The sequence below is a fragment of the Grampus griseus genome (assembly GCF_964374135.1).
Source record: "Grampus griseus genome assembly, chromosome: 17".
NCBI classification, from domain to species: Eukaryota; Metazoa; Chordata; class Mammalia; order Artiodactyla; family Delphinidae; genus Grampus; species Grampus griseus.
Genome location: NC_139011.1, coordinates 839,832 through 858,872, shown reverse-complemented (window position 1 = coordinate 858,872; position 19,041 = coordinate 839,832). Strand labels below are relative to the sequence as shown.

The window sequence follows — 19,041 nt, the reverse complement described above, 5'->3', positions numbered from 1 at the left end:
ATGGCCGCATTTTCTCTTTCCTACTGATCCATAAAACAGTGCATCTTTCGCACTGATGGCGTCGTAGAGTCACTGACATACAGTCGGTAGAAGTGCAACCCAAGAGACAGGCTTCTGAACCAATCCCGTGGGAAGGGTATGCACTCAGAGTCCCCTTAGTTCTGAACTGTTTTTTAAAGGCTCCAGGTGTCCATCCCTGGTGTTGAACTGCCCTGGACGTTTGCTGCATGCCCACCCAGTCCCAAGACCCTCACTCAGTGAGGCTCAGGCCCTGAAGTTGTCAGCTTAGCAACTTCAGCCTGCCTGAGGCAGCAAGGTGTCTTCCCCAACTAGGCAGGTCTCTTCTGCATCCTGGGAGAGTTTGACATGAAATACAGACACCCCTGGTTAAACCCAACAATATTTGCCTCATCTCCCTTCCCTCTAAAATGATAGGAAAAGGATTTTTATAAAGGAAGCAACCCATGAAGACAAAGGGGTGGAATGTTGTGGAGCTGAAGAAAGGTGGACAGCGGCAGCTGCTTTCGCATCTTGGAGGTCGGGGTCCAGGAGATCGTTCACGCAAGTGCGACTGTGAAAAGGAAGAGACTCCAGGGCTCAGCCCCTACCGGCAGTGGCTGGGAGGTGAGCTCCAGCAGAGGCGCTCTCGGTTGGGTTGGCCATCGGGGGCAGGGTCCTGTTCTGAAAGTGGGGGAATATGTGAGATTCCCGCCTTTCTGCCACCTCCACCCCTGGCTCCGAGTCCGGCCCCAAGCATGTGGCACCCACAGTCCTCAGAGAGAAGAGCTCATCTCTGCAGTAGCTCCCAACACAGAAGAAAAGCCTGGCAGTTGGGAGGTGGTCAGGAGAATGGCCTGGCTCGATCCTTGATCTCAAAGCTCACCAGGCAATAGGCCCCAGCCACTAAGATTAAATGCAACTGGGCGACCCAGGATCACCAGACAGCTGAGGGAGAGGAAAAAACAAAAAAGCAAAAGGAAAAGGGACTCAGAAGGAACACAGCCAATAAAGCGAGCAGAAGAAGGAGGAAAAAAGGAAAGCTAAAACCGTATCCTCGGAGATATTAGAGAGGCTGTTGCGTCTGAAAACATGAACAAGAGGCTGGAAAGAAAGAACATTCAGCAAACGAGAAAGAGCACTTATAAATGGAAAGCACGAGAGGAAAACGAACAGTTAAACAGAAAGGTTGAAAGATAAAGCTGTAATTTTCCAGAATGTATGACAACGAAACCATATAGCTGGAAAGCAGACAATGGAGCCATTGTCACACTTGTCGGCGCTCCCCAGTGCTAGAGCTGGCCGGGCGCCTTAGAGGCCTCCACAACGGAGGGGGGGATAAAGGGGTGGATCGGCGGGGACTTGCCACCTCCATTGTGGGGGGCAAAAGCACCACCCCCTGCTGGCAGCTTCCCCTGTGAAAATCTGGCATTGCTGCTTTCAGAGTGCTTGTGTGCTGGGCACTGTTCTCGTTACTTTTCACAGTTAACTTGTGCGATCTCACAACCACCCCATGAAGTGTGGACCATTATTATCCCCATCTTTACTGGTGAGAGAGTGGAGTCACAGACCACTGTCACACAGCAGGAAGCAGCAGAATGGCTCCAGAGCCTATGCCCTTAACCAGCACATATTGCACCTGTCAAAAAACAAGTCCAACATCTAAGTAAGCATTCCAGAAAAGGAGAGGGGAGAAATCACCACAAAAGCAAAGAAAGCTTCCTAGAACTGAAGGGTTGGGATCTCTGGACAATAGATGAAAGAGGTCATAAACAACAAGGTCCAGGGACTTCCCTGGTGGCACAGTGGGTAAGGCTCTGCGCTCCCAATGCAGGGGGCCCAGGTTCGATCCCTGGTCAGGGAGCTAGAGCCCGCATGCATGCTGCAACTAAGAGTTCGCATGCCACAAGTAAGGAGCCCTCGAGCTGCAGCTAACACCGGGTGCAGCCAAATAAATGAATGAATAAATATTTAAAAAACAAAACAACAAGGTCCTACTGTATAGCACAGAGAACTATATTCAATATACTATGATAAACCGTAATGGAAATTGCTGTACAGCAGGAATTAACACAACATTGTAAATCAACTATGCTTCAATTAAAAATTAAAATAAAAGAAAGAGCAGGTCTACATCAGGACACGTCGTTGAGAATTTCCAAAGTACTTGGGTAAAGAGAAGAACCAGAGAGAGAGAGAGAATAAATCACAAAGGGTCAGAACTCAGACAGGCATGGGAGTTCTTGGGACTGGAAGAAAATGACAGTCCTGGCAAGAAGTAATCTTCCACCAGCCCAACACTGTCCCTAGCTGCACGAACAAGCAGATGAGAGAGTAGTGAGGGCGAACAGGAACGACTCCGTGACCCTGCACGCATCCTCGCTCAGGATGTTCCTCCTCAAACAGAGGGTGAATGAAGGAAGAAGAGAGCATGGGTTCCAGAGACAAGAGGAGGGAGGTGCTGGTGAAGGCGCAGCCCATGCTGACAGCTGGGTCACAAACCCAAGAACAAGTAGCCTGGGGCAGAGAGTGGGCAGGCTGGGGGCTCCAGGAAAAGATGACGCAGCAGCCAGCTATGCAACAAATCTGAAGACAGAGTCGGTTCGCACTTCTGCGGGAGAGTCTAGGGAGCAATTAATGAGACGCGTAGAAAACTAAGCCCCCCAAAAGGCAATGATTAACTCCAGGGGAAACAAAACGTTGTGCAAGGAAGCAAATATAATCCTAGGACACCTTGTTCTGTGCTGAGACCTGTGGGAATGAAGCGGTAATACTACGCATCACACTGGGATGACGCTGGGTCAGGGGGTTGAGGCCAGTGACCCCCTTCCCCCCAGAGGACACCGGCAGGTGACATGTGATGTTAAAATCCAATAAAAACACAGTAAAAGCATGTGTGCGATTTTGTGAAACATGCATTTTAAATGCCTGAAGAAACAGCTAAGAGAGTTGAATTTGGAAAGGGTCAGGGTTAGAGACAGTATTTATTATTTATTTATTATTGGCCTAAGAAAATTCCACTTTTAAAATAATGTGTATATAACTTCGAAAAGATAAAAGTTAAAATGAAAACATCAACATAGGCATTGAACGAAGCAATGATAGTATTGATCCTTTTGAGTTCAGTTTAATCACTGGTACAATCTGTTATGCATTGGACACTCAAACTGTTTTAAGATGACGCAGAATCAGACAGCATCAGCGTTTCCAACTAGATGTGTAAGTTATTTTAGAATGTAATTTTAAATTGAAAGGTGTGAGAACTTGAATAATTTTGTAAAGAGTATTGGAATGTTTAAGATAACTTGAGATTCACCGTATTGGTGCATTTATTTCATTTGATACATCTTGGTAAGGTGTTTTGGTTTAGGGTTTTGGCTAGGGTGATGTGGTAGGTGGGATAATGACCCCCGCCCCCTGCCCCTTGCAAAGATGTCAGTGTCCCAACCCCCAGAACCTGTGAATATTACTTTACTTGGTGAAAGGTATTTTGCACATGTGATTAAGATTAAGGACCTTGAGATGAGGAGATCATCCTGGATTATCCGGGCGGACTCAACCTAGCCACACGAAACCTTCCTGGTGCAGAAAACCAGACACACAGTTTCATGAGACAGACTCCACCCGATGTTGCCGACTTTGAAGACAGAGGACGGGGCCGTGAGCCAATGGAGGTGGCTGCCTCTAGAAGCTAAGAGTGGCCTTCAGTTTACAGCAGGCAAGGAAGTGGGGACCTCGGCCCCATCACTGCGAGGAAATGAATCCCTGCCCTGTGCCCAGCGCCGCACCTGGCACCTGCAGGCCAGCAACCTGAAGGAGCAGGAAATGGGTTCTGCCCTAGAACCTCCAGAAAGACACGCAGTCTTCCTAACACCTTGATTTTAGTCTGGTGGGATCTGTGCCAGACTTCTGAGCTACAGAACTATCTAAGTGTGCTGGTTTAAGCCACTGAGTTCGTGATAAACCCTGACAGCAGCAACAGAGAACTAACACGGTGGTGAGCTTTTCTTGTTTGACATTTGAAATGCTTAGAAACCTGAATGTGCTCAGTTTATACATGCACTTTAAAATCTTTAAGAGTGATCAACTACATTTGAAAATGAAGGGAGGTGGTCCAAGTGAATGGAGGCTAGGGTTATGGGGGGTAGCGGTGGGGGAGACAGGGAGCTGGGCTGGTAGCCTTAGGACCCAGGAAGGCAGCTGCCTGCCACAGGCGGAGGTAAGAGAGGTAGCAGGAGGAGTGGTGAGCTTGGGAGGAGCACGGAGGGTGCCTGACCCTGACCACTCGAGGCCAGGGAACAAGGACAGAAAATAGCCCTTTGGAGGGTCTGCACTGGCCGGGGGGTGGGGTGTGAGAGCCACATGGAGCTGCAGGGCCGTGGCCCTGCCCAGTGCCCAGCACCACGCCTGACACCTGCAGGTGCTTTACCATGGGCTTAAGGCGGCGATTCCGGTTCCTCGTGTGGCTCTGCGGTAGCAACTTGGAATGGAGCGCTTCCCTGGGCACACATCTGTCCAGGGCCGACCCCCACCCCTCAGCCCCCCAGCACTTCCGCGTTTCCCTGCAGGGCAGCCTCTCGTGACCAGACGGCATCGGGGGTGGAAATGAAGGGTGCGGGAGGGACGCTGAGCTGTGGAAGCTGGCCGATGGGGGCATCCTGATCCTAAGGACATGTGGGGCTAACCAGCCCCCCAGCCCCAGCCCTGGCTCCCTCACCCCTGACGGGCCTGCCCCACCACCCTCAGCCCCACTGCAGGGTTGCTGGGAGCTGTGGAAGGGGGAGGTTCCTCACTAGCAGGCACACAGGCAGAGGGGGCCCCTGGTCCCCCACCCAGACGCCGGGGGCCAATGCCGAGCTTCCCCACAGGAGCCACCAGGTCTGGTTCCGGGGAGCTGGGGAGCTGGAGAGCTGGAGCGCTGAGGTGGGATCAAGGTCACGGCTGAGCTCCGCGGTACTTGAGGAAGGTGCTGTCTAGGAAGGCGGCCAGCTTCGGCCGATCGTCCTGCAGGGCAGGAGGGAGGCATGGGCGATGGTGGGGCGCGGCCCACCCTGCGGCCCTCCCAGGCTGGCCGTACCCGGCTGCGCACCTCACCTCGTGGACGAAGCCATAGTGCACCAGCTCGGCGGCCAGGTCCTGGGCACTGTCGGCTGCAGCAGGGGCGTGAGGACCGGGCGTGAGGCCGCAGCGCCGCCCGCCGTGCCCGCCCCCCCCAACCCCCCGCTCCGCCACCGCCCAGGGTCCCGCCGGGCGGCCTACTTGGGAGCAGGTCGTAGGTGAGCTGCCGGTGCAGCCTGTCCTCCAGCACCAGGAGCAGAGTGAGCTGGGGAGGCGGGAGGGCAAGGTGGGCTCGGGAGTCGGCCCCGCCCCTCCCGCGCTCCCGCGCCTCTGTGGGTGGCGCCCCCCCCCCTCACATGCCAGCGCGCCTGGTCCTCGCTTCTCTCCAGGTTACACTGCATCTGGATCACCTGGGGGAAGGGGGAGGCCAAGGTCACCCACGAAGGCTGGAACTCAGCAACTGGGCAGCAAGAGCAGATGCTGTGTCAAAGGGGCCCAGACACAAAGGGGTCGTAAAGACCGGAAATGAGGAGGGTCTCCAAGGGGAGCCTAGGAAGCACATCTCACTGCTAGGAGCCTGGCGAGTTGAGGGAAACTTCCAGAGTAGATATTGAAGCTGGGTACCGAAGGATGAATAGGAGTTTTCACAGGTGAGGAGAACACCTGAAGAAAGAGCGAGCTGTGGGAAGGGGGTGGGGGAGGAGCGAGGTGCGCAGGGATATGACAGCAGAAGCACAGGATGCCAGCAACACCAAGCCTCAGAGTGCCGGGCCAGGGGCGGGGGCGGGGGCGTGCGCTGAGGACCCCCAGCTGTGGCTATCAGAACACGAATTCTGGCTGGAAAGCTGGGGGAAGGCGGCCAGGCTGGGGGCTGGTGCAGCAGGCCAGTGGGGAACAGAGGGGGCCCAGATCAGGGAGGTAACCATGGAGACACACCCAAGGCCAAAGCCAGAGGCTCTGGAGCCCAGTGGGTGTGGACAAGGAAAGGGAGAGGGTGGCCGGGGAGGCCCCTGGCCAGGGGGGAGCCTAGCAGGAGGAGGGGACGGGGGAAACACAGGGCCTGGGGGCCTTGGCAGAAACACCAGGTCACAGATGTCAGCGAATCAGCAAGCCAAGGAGGTGGGATCCGAGAGGCAGCGTGTATGGGACAGGGGCCTGCAGGGGTCTTCCCCTGGAGCCTCTGGGAAAGGGGGTATCCCAGCTTGTACGACTGCCCCCCAAGCCCCACAAAGAGGTCAGCCAGAACCTGGTCTCTCCTGGCAGCCTGGAGGAGAGCCGGGCTGGGGGACTTGAAACCCCTGATACGGGCACCCGTCTGGGCGGTGGGCAGGCCTGTGGAGGCTGGAGTCTCACCTTTCTGGTCTCTGAGTCAAAGGGTTCTGGCGTCGGGGTCTTGGCCTTTGGGACTTCCTCGGGGGGTGGGGCCAGTACACGGGGCAGCCCCAGGGGCCGAGCAGCAGCGAAGTTCATCAGTGGGTAGATCCCATTTCTAGGGACACAGTGCGGGGTGGCGGCAGCTGAGGGCTCAGGCCTGACAGTTACCCACTCCCCAGCCTCACTCCAGCCCTCACCTGACATCCTCCAGGAACTTGTCAAGCTCCAAGCAGGAGACCTCTGAGTACCTGGTATGGGTGTGAGGAGAACATGAGGGTGGCGGTCCTGCGGGGGCGGCGGGCAGGGCTGGGGGGGCGTGGCCGGGAGGAGAGGGGAGGCCTCTGGGCTGCAGGCTGCTCACCGCCACTGCAACGGGGGCCGGGGCGGCCGGGGGATCTCTGCCAGGACCGTGTGCGGGTCCGTCGCCTTGGTCTTTTCCTCCACCACGTTCTCAGGCATGAGGTCTGCGGGCGGTGGGAGCACACAGGGCAGTGGGCCCTGAAGCACGAGGTCCTGCGGGGCCTCCTTCTGCATCCCGACCCCAGGCCCTGGCCCACCCCCAGGCTGGCCTGCCCCTCACACTGGTGCTGGATGAAGCAGTGAGCGGCCAGGAGCTTCAGCGAGTGCACCTCAAACAGCACACGGTGGAAGAGGAGGCTGTGAGCGGAGGGCCGGCGGGCAGGGTCCCGGGCCAGGCAGGAGAGGATGAACTCCTGGGGTGTGGAGGGGGGCTGCAGTCGGTGGAGCCCCTCCACTCTGGCCCCACTGTGTGAGGAGAAGCCCCCCAACCCCGTGGGAGCCTTCAGGGAGCAACGTGCAGAGAGTAGAGGAATCCTGTTAGCAGCCAGGCCAGGACCTGATTCTTGCAACAGGACAGTCGAGTCTGCCCCCGGGCCCAGAACTGCCCGTGCTCTACTTCCAGCACCCCTCACAAAAGTCGTGGCGGGTTGACACTGTCATCCCCAATTCACAGGTGAAGCTGCGCTGCTCAGGGAGGACCCCAGCCCCGCCTCGCAGCCCTGGGGCTGGGCAGAGTGCTGAAAGATCAGCGCAGGCCCTCGAGGCCAGTGCAGCCTAGCCTGAGCCCGCCTACCTACAGCCTGCCCCTCTTCCGGTTGCCTCAGGTCAGGCCTGATTCCGGAGATGACCTTGAAGTGTCCCTGCCCTGCCCCACATCCGTGCCCTCCACTGGCTCTCGGGTCCATCCTGGCTCCACCTCCTTGTCAGTCCTGTCCAGGCCCCGTCACTTCCCTCCCCCATCCCCAGAGGTCACGCGGTGAAGCCAGACGGTCGCCAGACTCTGGCCAGAGAGGCTGTGGCTGCAGCTTCTGTCCGTTCGCAATCCCTTTGCCGGCTCCCCACCCACCTTGCCCCCAACACAGGCTAGGACCACGTTCTTTCTAACTGGTCTCCTGAAGGCTTACAGGCGGGGACGTGGAACCAGGCAGACCTGGATGCAAACACCGGCTCCACCACTCGCTCTAAAGCCTCTCTGAACCTGTTCCTTTATCTATAAAACGGGCATAAAAATTGTGCCCACACGGGAAGTATCTCTCCGGTCTCTCTGTGCTTAGCGTGTGCCCTCAGAGCCTTCACGTCTGCAACTCAACACGCACGCCCAGTAAGGCCCTCCTTGCGGGGGAGGGGGGGTGGAGGCTCACGCAGCGGACCTGGCCCAGACCTGCTGCACCTCCAGGCCTTCCCGAAGCACCGCACCGGCCCTCCTTGGAACACTGAGAGCCAGCCGGTAGGGGCAGGGCCAGCTGCTTACCCGCATGTTGGGGTCACTCAGAGAATGCCTGGCGCGAGCGATGGCCTCCTCTGTGACCCGGGTGTCCCCGTTGGCCTGGATCTCCAGCACAGCCATCTGGGGGGCAGGGCAAGGTCAGGCATGGGGAAGGGACAGCACAGGTGGGATGGGGGGAGTTAGCTGGGAGGGGCCCAGAGACCACGGGGTTAGTACCTCCAGCGCACACATCCCAAAAGAGAAGATGTCCACGGCAGTGCCATCGGCAACTTCTGAAAGGGGAGAGCAGATCAGGGCAGGTAAGGCGGATGCCGGGGGTGAGGGGGGACCCCCCCAGACTCACCTCCGTACTCTGGCGGGAAGAAGTGCAGGTTCCGAGGTTCCTCCCGCTCAACACGGATGGGGCTTCTAAGATCGTCTGGGAGCGCTGCGGAGAGCGCGCGGGATGAGCAGACCGGACCTCTCCCCCACGCTCCGTCCCCCCAGGGTCCCCACGCACCATTGGAGAAGATCCGGTGCCACACTGCGCCGGTTACCGCGGGGAGAAAGCAGGCGTCAACGTGATGGGGCAGTGGGCATCGTCCGCCCCGTTCCAGACAGGTCCCCCAGCCCCGCCCCCCGCCCCCGCCCAGCCCCGCCCCCCGCCCCCGCCCAGCCCCGCTCCGCCAGCACCAGAGCCGATCTTGATGAGGCCGTTGTGCTGTATGAAGATGGTGTCGCTGGTCAGGTTCCCGTGGATGATGGGGGGACTGCAGGCGTGCAGAAAGCTGGGGAGGAGGGGAGAGCAGGGGGAGCTGGGTCAGGGGTGCCAGAGGGGCGAGGGCGCCAGGGGCAGGTGCTCGGGCAAGCCCAGGCCCTCACCTGAGCGCCGACAGGATCTGCGTGCACCAGCGCTTCCAGGCCTGGCGGCGGACGGACTCCGTGGGGTGAGCGCAGGAAAGGCAGCTGGGCCTGAGGTGCCCCGGCCCAACCCCGCTCCTGTGCCCAGGGCCGCCCAGCGCACCCCCGACCCCACCCTGGCCCTGACGCTGACCCAGCCCGCTCCCTGTACCCTGGCGTTCATGGCCTTGTGGTTCTTCTTGGTCTTTTTGAGGAACTGCTTGAGGCTGCCCGATGACACGTACTCCGTGATGAAGATGACCTGCGAGGCGGCAGGCTCACGGGCTCCACCAACGGTGGGTGCTCGCGGCCGCCCCACCCACTGGTGCCCCCCTCCCTGTGGTGTGCCCAGGGCTCACCCGTGCTCGGGCCTCCGAGGCGTCCAGCCAGTACTTGTGCAGCTTGACAATGTTGGGGTGGTCCACCAGCGCCAGCTGCTCAAACATGAGCTGGATCTTCTCCTGGGAAGGGGGGGCGGTCACCAGGCTGGGGGGGAGCTGGGCGTTGGGGGTGAGGGCAGCAGGCCTTACCTCGTGGGCCGAAAAGGCCTTCCTGTCAGCGAAGTGCAGCTCGTTCCACACCACCTCCACCCCCTCCTCCGTGTCCATGGCCAGGAAGGTGCTCTGGACGCCGGGCATGTTCCCCTGGTTCACCTGGTGGGGGGGCGGGGGGCACGAGTGAGCTGGTGCGTGGGGGAGGAAAAGGGTGCGGGCTAGGTCTCCGCTCACCTCCCTTCCAGCAGCCCGAGTATGTGAGGCAGGCGCTGGCCTGCTCTGGGGGGAAGCTGAGCACCCAGGAGCAGAAGCTTGGTATCCTGGGGCTGTGCTGAGGGGATCTGGGGCATGTTCCGGGTGTTTTTGAGGCTGGTCCCCAGAGGACTAACAGCTGGTCCCAGAGGCATGGGGAGGTGGTCTCGGGAGGAGACTTAGAGAATCGGGGGTTCCTCACCAGGGCGTGGGCGGCAGGCTAAAGGAGTGCAAGGGCCCGTCAAGAAGGGGGCCGCCTGCGCGACGCTTCGGAGAGGTTTCGGGCCTCTGGCTTCCCGAGAGTCCGCACGGCCCCGCGTGGTCTCAAGGGCCCCTCCGCCGGAGGTGGGCGGCGACCCGCCCCTCCCTGCCGTGCCCACCTGCTCCCGCCGCTTCTGCCAGCGGCCGCACGGGCTCTCTTCCAGGATGTCGCTCTCGTCCTCACTCTCGTCCTCCCGCTCCCGCTCCCGGCCCCGCCTCGGCACCGGCTCCGGGGCCGCCATGGCTCGGCGGGTCCAGGCCGCCGCCCTCCGCGCTATCCGCCGCCCAGCGCCGCCGCCGCTCCCCTCCCGTCCTGGCCCCGCGCCCAGACGCCCAGCTGGGAGCGGAGCCGCCGCCGCCACCACCTCGAGTCCCTCCTCGGGCTCCGGGAACTGGGAGGCGCGGGCGCGCGGCCGGCCCGGGGGTGGAGCCCGCCTGCCCCACCGGAGCCGCCTCTCCTGGCCGGAGCCCGAGCGGAGATTCCCCGTAGAAGGCAGAGCCCTTGCGGCGCCCAGCGGAGACCCCACCTGTCCCCCGCCCAGGGGCCCAGCGCGTGGGGACCCACCCCGGCCGAGGCCCCGCCCACTATCCCCGCCCACATCCACGAAGGCCCCGCCTCGCGGACCCCGCCCCGTCAGAGGCCCCGCCCGCCCCGTCTAGGGCCCCGCCCCGAGGCCCCGCCCCTCCCGAGGCCCCCTCCCGGTGGAGCTGCCTGGTCCCAAACAGGCTCCTCCCGGGACTCGCTGCACTCGGCTGCCCCGGCACCAGCTTGAGGCGAGCGGCCCGGGCGCAGGGGTTTCCGTGGCGGCCCGGAGCCGGGTCCGTCGGGGCCTCCCCGGGCGCGCGGAGGCCTGCGCCGACCGGCCCTGCCCAGCTCTGGGAGCCGCTGGTACTTCCTGCACCGGTTCCCCATCACACGCCTGCCACACACATCCTGAAACCCGGCCCAGTCCCCGGGCGCCCACCTTGGGGTGAACCCAGCGTGGAGCGGGCCGGGCGCAGCCCGCTCAGCCCGGGGATCACCGCGAGGGTCTGGGGGAAGGGCAGGAATGCGCGACGGGGAGGCCAGCTCTCCCGGCACGTCCCCCATCCCCTAAGGAACACGTGGGAGGGTCCCCGAAGGAGACAAAACTACGCAAGCAGGTGGACTTTAATTAGTGACCACAGACCTCCCACTGGCCTGCAATTCGGTGTTTCCCTTTCATGTCCACACCCACCTTCCCACATTCCCAGATGGCCCTCTCTCCGCTTTCTGCTGATGGCTTTTCTGGAACAGTGGAGCCATCAGAAGGGAGCCCTGACCCCAGAGGCCATGCCAACAGGGGATGTGCTTTAGAATTCTTGTCTAAAACCCCCTTTATCCCAAACCCCCACTACCTTTCAATAGTCTCCCGCTCACACCTGCTGAGTCCTCCCCCTCCCTCACTATGTCCTTCTGGAGAGAGAAGTAGTGGACACGCGTGTGCCTTCTCCCAGACGTAAACCACAACCCTGACCCCCCCCCCCCCGGGCTCAAAGGCCTTCAGCCTGTTGGTCTCTCAGAGTCCCCTGCACACCTCTCTTCCTCCCAACCTTCTGCATAGACATAACTCCACCACCGTCATCCTGGTGGACCAGCATAGCCCCCGCACTCCCCACTCCACCCCCCTCAGGTGATCCTGTGAAACCATCACTCACACTACTCAGAACGCGCTGTGTCGCAAAGGAGGGACCAGCAAGACTTGGTCCTCTGTCACCTGCCCCAACCAGACACTGTGCAATGAGTGTCTGAAGTTCCAGGCTCATCCGCGTCTGACACCTGAACTGCAGTGTAAGCAGAGACCATTCTGGATATGACTGTATGCCACCGTAGGTTGTCAGTGCTTCTCTCCTGTGATTAACCTCATATCTACAATAAGGATAGAGTTCTGTGGATGAACCTTCAAAAAACTGAACTCAAAGAAAAAAGCTTTGCTGACATACTAACAATTCTTTGTACGTTGTTGTAAAGGCCATACCTCCAGAACAAAGCTGGTGACGCAAACCAAGGGGGTCATACCAACTGGGAGAGCTGCACCAGGGGACAGAACCAGCCCCTGCCCCCTCAAAGCACAGCCATAGGATGGAAAATAATAGCAGGTCGACCCCAAATTGAGACCCAAAGGCACTTATTACTGCGAGAAATTGATGGGGAATGGTTTACTCAACGAACAGGAGAAAAATCGATAACTGAAAGGAACGGATTTAATTAAAATGGGAATATAACAAATTGATGCATACGCTTCAGTGTGATAGGCCAGGGAAACAAAGGAAAGTCCTTCACTCTAACTGCATCAGAGTCTATCAGAAATGGCCACTTGTGAAATTCTAATTGAAAATTCACACCTGATAACACCAAGGGTGAAGAGAAAAAAATCATACAGGACAATGTCTTTCCTTTAATGCAATGAGGAACCATAAGCAAAAAAGGACGGAAGAGAGTAGAACGTCGCTGTGCACGTAAGCTGAACACATTGCACACAGATACTGGCACGCTAAGAAATGTTTTAAAATGTTGTCATATATTTTTCAGGGTTGAAAAAAACAACCAATTAGAAAGAATACCCACTCACTTTCCAGACAGAGAAGAAACAAGAGGCCTGTTTCTGGGTCAGGAGTAGCCCTCTGGAGCAGCTGCACGTAGGTGAAGTTCTCGTGTGTGTTGCGGTCGAAGAAGCCCTTGGTGTCGTCGCTGGGGTCCTCCAGGACGCGGTTCATCCCCTCGTCGAAGTAGCCGCGCCAGTAGGCCACGTCCACGGGCAGGCGGCGGCTATGCACAGGGTCGATGACGCTGCTCGTGGCGATCTGGGCCTCCAGCAGGCGGATGCCGTGCTCCGGACGATGAGGTCCTTCTTCATGGCCTGGAAGAGGGAGATCTGCTCCCCGGTGTAGGGGTCGGTGTAGCCGGTGACGGCGCGCTCAGCCGACAGCAGCCTCGCGAACACGTCGGGCCCATGATGCCAGCCCTCAGTGCCTCCTCCACCGAATACCCCTTGTTATCTTTAGATGATGAAGCCACTGGCTGCTCACGTCTCCAGGAGGGTGAGGGCTGTGCCGGGCCTGAGAAGCCCCTTCCTACAAGTCTCGTGGATGCCGAGGGGCTCCTGGGAGCCGGGCACAGCAAGCCGGCGATGCAGCCGGTGCCTCGCAAGTACCTCTGCACGAGGCCAGGCTGCCCATGGTCCGGCCTCGTTCCAGCTGCTCGTACATGCCCTGGTTGATGATCTCCACTCTCAGAAGCTCTCCTGGAGTCACGGGCATCCTCACCCAGCCAAGGTGGTCCCGGCAGTGGCTGCAGCCTGCTCGTGGGTGGCCCTCAGCGCAGCCACCAGCTCCTCCACCAAGAGGGCCCCGTCCTTGTGCTGCTGGGTCAGCGTCACCCTCTGCTCCACGGGGACTGCCTCGGAGAGCGACATGGGCCGGCCCTGGAACTTGCCCATGGAGACGGTGGCCACGGCAGCTCTCAAGGTCTGCCAGGTGCTGTGCTCAGTGAACGGGGGCCCCTGTGGCTCCGCTCCAGGGCTCCCCACTGAGATGGGCGGGAAGGCCAGCCCCGTCTCTGGGTCGGTGACACAGTGGGCCAGCAGCTGCCCACAGCTGAGGCTCTCCTGCATGCCGGGGTCCGAGAAGCCAGCCGCCTGCGAGAGATGCTGCTGAGCTCTTTGTCCAGGCAGCCTAAGTGCAGGGTGGCCTCCCAGGGCAGCCGGAGCCTGCGGGCAGGACACCCTAGCCTGCCTGTAGCCAGCTGGGCAACCAAGAGCCTCAGCAGCGGAGGCCTGTCCACCAGCTCCCTCGTCATGGCCTGGAATAGGGGCATTCGGATGCCACTGAAGGGGCCACGATACCCCGTCACCACCTGCTCTGCTGCCAGGAGCTGCCTGTGGAGCTCTGGTCCAAACAGGCCTGCCCTGACCGCCTCATCTGGCCACAGCTGCCGGCCGGTGGCTGGGTCCACCAGCATGCGGGTGGTGTCCTGAGCCTCCCGGACCGGAAGCGTGGCGCCCGTGGGGAGCAGGTGCTCGGCCGAGGCCTGGAAGCTCTTGTGCCCTGCAGGCAGCAGGACGAGCCCTGCCACACCGCCGGTGCCCTGCGGGTGGCGCTGCACCTCGGTGCGTGCACCCACATCCGGCACTGCCAGCCTGCCCTCCCGCAGGCCTGGGCCGTCTCCACGTCCAGGACCCCCACCTCCAGCGGCCTGGCCAAGCTCGGTGCCCCACTCAGCGTACGAAAAGTGATCTTGAGGAGCAGCAGGCCCAGCCCCGTGCTGGGGGCCTGCACACACCTGCCTACCAGCTCCCGGTACGGCAGCCGCTCCGGCGTGTCGGGGTCCAGGAAGCCTGGGGCACTTGAGCTGGGCCCAAGCTCCAACAGCCCACACCACGTCTCCTGGTCCAGGAGGCTTTGCTGGCAGGCCAGCTCAGGGGCCACACGCATGCCCTGGATGGGGTCCACCAGGCCCCCCGTGGCCTCCTGGGCCTCCAGCCAGCTCCACCCCAGTGCCCTGTCCACAACCTCCTTCCCTATGGCCTGGAAGAGGGCCAGCTTCCCACCCCCAGAGGGTCAGGGTACCCAGTGACCACGTGCTCGGCGGCCAGCGGCTTCTCCTTCCTCTCCAGGCCCACCAGGCCCTGCTGCAGGGCCTCAGACACGAGGAGCAGCTGGCCCTGCCCGGGGCCGCCTGGGCCTCCAGCAGAGCAGCTCGAGCCCAAAGGGCAGGAGACCCTGCTTCATGACAGCGTAGAGACGCTGGGCCTGGCCCGAGGCCTCCACATACATGCCGGCGAGGCTCCTGGCCTGGGGCCCGGATGGGGTGCCGGTGCCCAGCACGGCCTTCACGGTCTCAGGGACGACAGCCGTCTCAGTGCCATTGGTGACCAGGAGGTTGAGAGGAGAGACGTGGCTGTTCATCGCACAGAACTTGTTCAGCCAGGGCCCACCGTCTGCTCCCTGTGGGGATGGAAAGGCTGTGAGGGACCCGAGACAGCCCAGGTGGGTGGGAGGGCAGACACGGTCAGGAGGTCAACCCTGCACTCTGGACCCGCCTCCAGGGCAGCCGGCCCTCCTGAGGGAGGGGTGTCACATCCAGCTTCGGTCCCTCCCCTTGCCCTGCGGCTCCCAGGAGGGGACCGTGTGAGCACAGGGACCCCACGGTAGCCTTGGGGGGTGCGGGCTCTGTTTTCTCCTATAGGCCATCCTCTGGCCTCCATCTCAACCCCGCACCCTCGTCCCCCTCCCCCCAGGGTCCTGGTGCAGAGGCTCGGCCTCCACCCGCCGTTGGCCTCAATACCCAGCGATGACCAGTCCCTGCCCTGCCCTCGGGTGGTCTCCATGTATTCGTGTGCTTCTCCCTCCCCCTTCCCAGTGACCCCTCCAAATCCTTCCCCACCTTAACCCACTGCTGCCCTGGCCTCTGCTCCCTCCTGGCTCCCCACCGGGCTTCAGCCAGGTTCCTGCCCTCTGTCCCAAGTCTCTCACCTCAGCCCGGCTGTGTCCCCCTCTGCCCACCCTGGCCCCATGTCCTCCGGGCCATGGCCTCTGGAAATAGGGTCTTTGCAGATGTAATTAAGTTAAGGTTAAGGTGAGGTCACACTGGTGTAGAGAGGTCCTTATTCCAACACGACTGTGTCCTCACAGGAAGACAGACGGGGACGATGCCCAGCCCACAGAAGCAGACTGGAGGCGAGCAGCTTCAGGCCCCAAAGCTAGCATTGCCACCAAACGCCAGAAGCACTGATTCCAGATCCTGGCCCCTCAGCTGTGGAAGAAGAAGGTGCTGTTGTGTGAAGCCTCCCGGGCTGTGGTAATTGTTCCCTCCCGGCCCCAGGAGCCAGTCCACGTCCTGCTTCCACAGAACCACACCTGCAGTCCCCGGTCCTGGTCCACACTGTCCTCGCCTCCCGCAGCTCCCCAAAGCCTCACACGGGGTCTCGGGAGAAGGCTCAGCCCCACGCGCCCTCGCCCCCGCTCCGCAGCTCTTGCTGAGGTAACCTCGGACTCCAAACTGCCAAACCCCACAAACGCATTTTCGATTTGACCTCCCGACCTCTGGGGCACGGGGCATGGGGGACCCTCCTCCCTGGTGACATTTCCCCATTCAGCCGGAGAGCTCCCCTGACCACAGCTGGAGCCCAGCCTGTCCTGGGGTCGCGGAACCGCGTGTCCAGCTGCCTCCTGGACACCTATGCCCAGCGGTCTCGCAAGGGGCCTCAAGTTCCATGGTGCCCCCAGAAGTGCTGGCTGTGAGCAGCTCTCCGTCACCCGCTCTGCAGAGCCTGAACCCTAAATCCCCCCACGGCCCCGCTCTCCCCATAGCTGGGCCCAAGAGGTGCTCCTCTGTGTCTGCTGAGACCCCTGGGCAAAATCCTGTTGCCCCCTTTCCCTGCCCGGATGTTGGGCCCAGAGCCCCGGTGGCGCCTGCAGCCGGTCTGCCGCTGGGTCTCGGAGTGCGTGCCAGGCCCGGGCAGACGTGGAGGCGGTGGCTTGGTGCTCACCCGCCCCGCCCCCGCCCCCGCCCCCCCCGCCAGGTTCCAGGAGGCACGGCACTTGTTCAGCTCTCCCGAAGCGAGCAGGCCATGCAGTGTGGGCGCGCAGGGCACACCATCATGCCTTTGAGAAGGTGGGAAGAGGACATGGGGTGGGGAGAGAGGAGCGTTGTTGAGATCCAGGCCTTGGGCTTCCCTGGTGGCGCAGTGGTTGAGAGTCCGCCTGCCGAGCAGGGGACGCGGGTTCGTGCCCCGGTCTGGGAAGATCCCACATGCCGCGGAGCGACTGGGCCCGTGAGCCATGGCCGCTGAGCCTGCGCGTCCGGAGCCTGTGCTCCGCAACGGGAGAGGCCGCGACAGTGAGAGGCCCGCGTACCGCAAAAAAAAAAAAAAAAAGATCCAGGCCTTGGGAAAGAACACAAAAGGCTTTGTTCGAGTGACCAGCTGGACGCCTGAGTGGGGTTCCAGGACTCGGTGTGACCGTGGTGGACGCAAGGCTGCCCTGACCTCCTTCTAGGGGTGGCTGAGGCCGCCCTGACCTCCTTCTAGGGGTGGCTGAGACTCTGCACCACCAGCCAGCTTGTCTCCCTGCCATCTGCTTCCTCCCCTCCTTCCCCAGGAGCCTTCCCGAGGCCACTCCCTGAAACCGTGTCAGGCTCTGCTCCGCGAGCTGACCTGGACGCGTGCTGTGCTGCCCACCTGCCCAGTGACCAGCCTGCTTCCTTTGTATGGTGTGCCTCGCTCCAGGACGGCCTTCAGAGGGTGTGTGAGCAGAGGAAGCCTCAGGTAACAGGGCCCCCGGGGTGGCTGGAGCAGTGAGCTGACCACCTGAAGTCGGGCAGGGGACCAGGGTGGGAAAGAAAAAAGGTACTTCACTACCCAGCCAAGGCGGGAGGGCTTTCTGGGCCACGGGGTCAGGAGCAGCCAGTGGGGTGGGGGGTGGGGGCGCTGCAGGCTGTGTTGTCCCGCCGGGAGCCCAGCAAGGAAAACCAGAGGAGCAGGACAGACTCCTGCCCGGGAAGCTCAAGTTTCCTGAACAGCAGGGATTCGTGGGAGGGAGGGTGCTGGGGCCCTGAGGGCCATTGTGGGGGAGGGCCTGAGGGGCTGGGAGAGGCCCTGTGCCTGCGGCTCTGCCCGACGCAGCTGGGTAACCGTGGCTGGGCCATGGCCCATTTGGTCAGCAGCGACCTTGGGCCTGGTACGAGCCTCCCTGGTCCCTGACCAGGCAGGACATGAAGAGGGGCCTGGGAGTGGGTGCCTTGAGTCTGAAGTGGGGACCTTGGGGAAGCAGCTGGACAGAGAGGTCTGGAGCTCGGGAGAGACAGACCAGGGCATGTGAGGGGTGTCCAGGGCCTGGGGAGTGGGAGACAAAGCAGTTTCAAGGCTGGGAGACACAGAAGAGCCCAATCGCACAGAAGCCAAAAGACAGGCGTCCCAGAGAGGCGGTTACCAGCAGAAGTGGCAACGGCACGTGGCTAGAGGGGAGGGTGGCCTCAACGGCACGTGGCTAGAGGGGAGGGTGGCCTCGTGGCTGGGGGAGGGGCCGAACGGATTTCCCAGGACTGGAAAGGGACTCTGAGAGGAGGCCCCTCCTGTGGCTTCCTGGGAGCAGCCCCACTTCAGGTGGCCCAAGGGGACAAGAGGTGGGAGGGCAATTCCTGAGGAGGGTGGGTCCACATCCCTGGGAGGGGGTGTCACCTACCAGTACCCTGAAGGGCAGGCCGCACACGCCAGGCTGGGCTGGGGGTTGCGGAGGGGCCTCTCTGGCTGTCCATCTAAGCCAAATCACAACAGAGCCGGATGGCCAGGCTGCCTCAGGCTCACACATGGAGACAGTGACCTTGGTTGGCCTTTGGCCCACTTTGAGCAGCGACAGAAAGATCCCACCCACCTGCACTGGGTGCAGACTGCAGAGATCAGTGGCCATGCTGAAACTCGGGACGATGGGCAGGTCAGGGAGAGAGCAGAGTCGTGGAGGCTGGAACCCATGGCAGAGCCCCTCCCGCCTCTACCTCCCAAGGGTCTCGAGATGGCCCCACGCAGGGTCCCTGGTGCCCATCCGCCCCCGACGGCAAGTAGCTCCCTCCATCGGTAAGCACTGGCCTCCCTCACCCAGCAACGGGCCAGGAGCCATCCCACCCTCTCAATTTGTCAGCCTAATTGCCTCGCGCCCTGGGCGCTCGGACCGGCTCCAACGGCAAGGCAGGGGGCGGGGCAGGAAGGAATCAGACCTGCACGGCCTCACCCAGGCGCGCACCAGTCCTACCCGGAAACCCCTGGGCAGGCGAGGCCCCTGCTACGTTTCCCACGCCCGTGCGGGGAACCAGGCTCGGGGGCGACTGCCAGGACTCCCGCGCACCAGGGCTAGTTGGGAGGGAACCGGGCCTCAGAGCCCCGCTTGCCCGGAGCGGAGCCCAGAACCCCGGGCCACCTCCGGGCGCGTCGCGCCCGCCCCAGCCTCTGCAGGCCCCGGGCCGAG

The 19,041-nt window shown here is 61.4% G+C and overlaps 1 protein-coding gene and 1 pseudogene across 2 annotated transcripts; both read right to left on the bottom strand.

The window, feature by feature from the left end:
- Positions 1–2,973: 2,973 nt before the first annotated feature.
- Positions 2,974–10,600, bottom strand: NRBP2 (nuclear receptor binding protein 2). Its single transcript, XM_082674848.1, has 18 exons — positions 10,182–10,600; positions 9,586–9,708; positions 9,415–9,516; positions 9,228–9,317; positions 9,038–9,093; positions 8,849–8,943; positions 8,676–8,699; positions 8,520–8,603; positions 8,393–8,448; positions 8,201–8,296; positions 7,010–7,142; positions 6,791–6,893; positions 6,627–6,677; positions 6,409–6,544; positions 5,412–5,465; positions 5,257–5,320; positions 5,092–5,147; positions 2,974–5,001 (listed from the first exon to the last, which is right to left on the bottom strand). Exons 1-18 carry the CDS (start codon positions 10,302–10,304, stop codon positions 4,933–4,935), a joined length of 1,515 nt encoding a protein of 504 aa, XP_082530974.1. The 5' UTR covers positions 10,305–10,600; the 3' UTR covers positions 2,974–4,932.
- A 374-nt stretch (positions 10,601–10,974) lies between these two features.
- Positions 10,975–14,988, bottom strand: LOC309835690 (epiplakin-like; annotated as a pseudogene). Its single transcript has 3 exons — positions 12,654–14,988; positions 11,232–11,329; positions 10,975–11,094 (listed from the first exon to the last, which is right to left on the bottom strand). The product of its transcript is annotated as an epiplakin-like (transcript).
- Between the last annotated feature and the right edge of the window lie 4,053 nt (positions 14,989–19,041).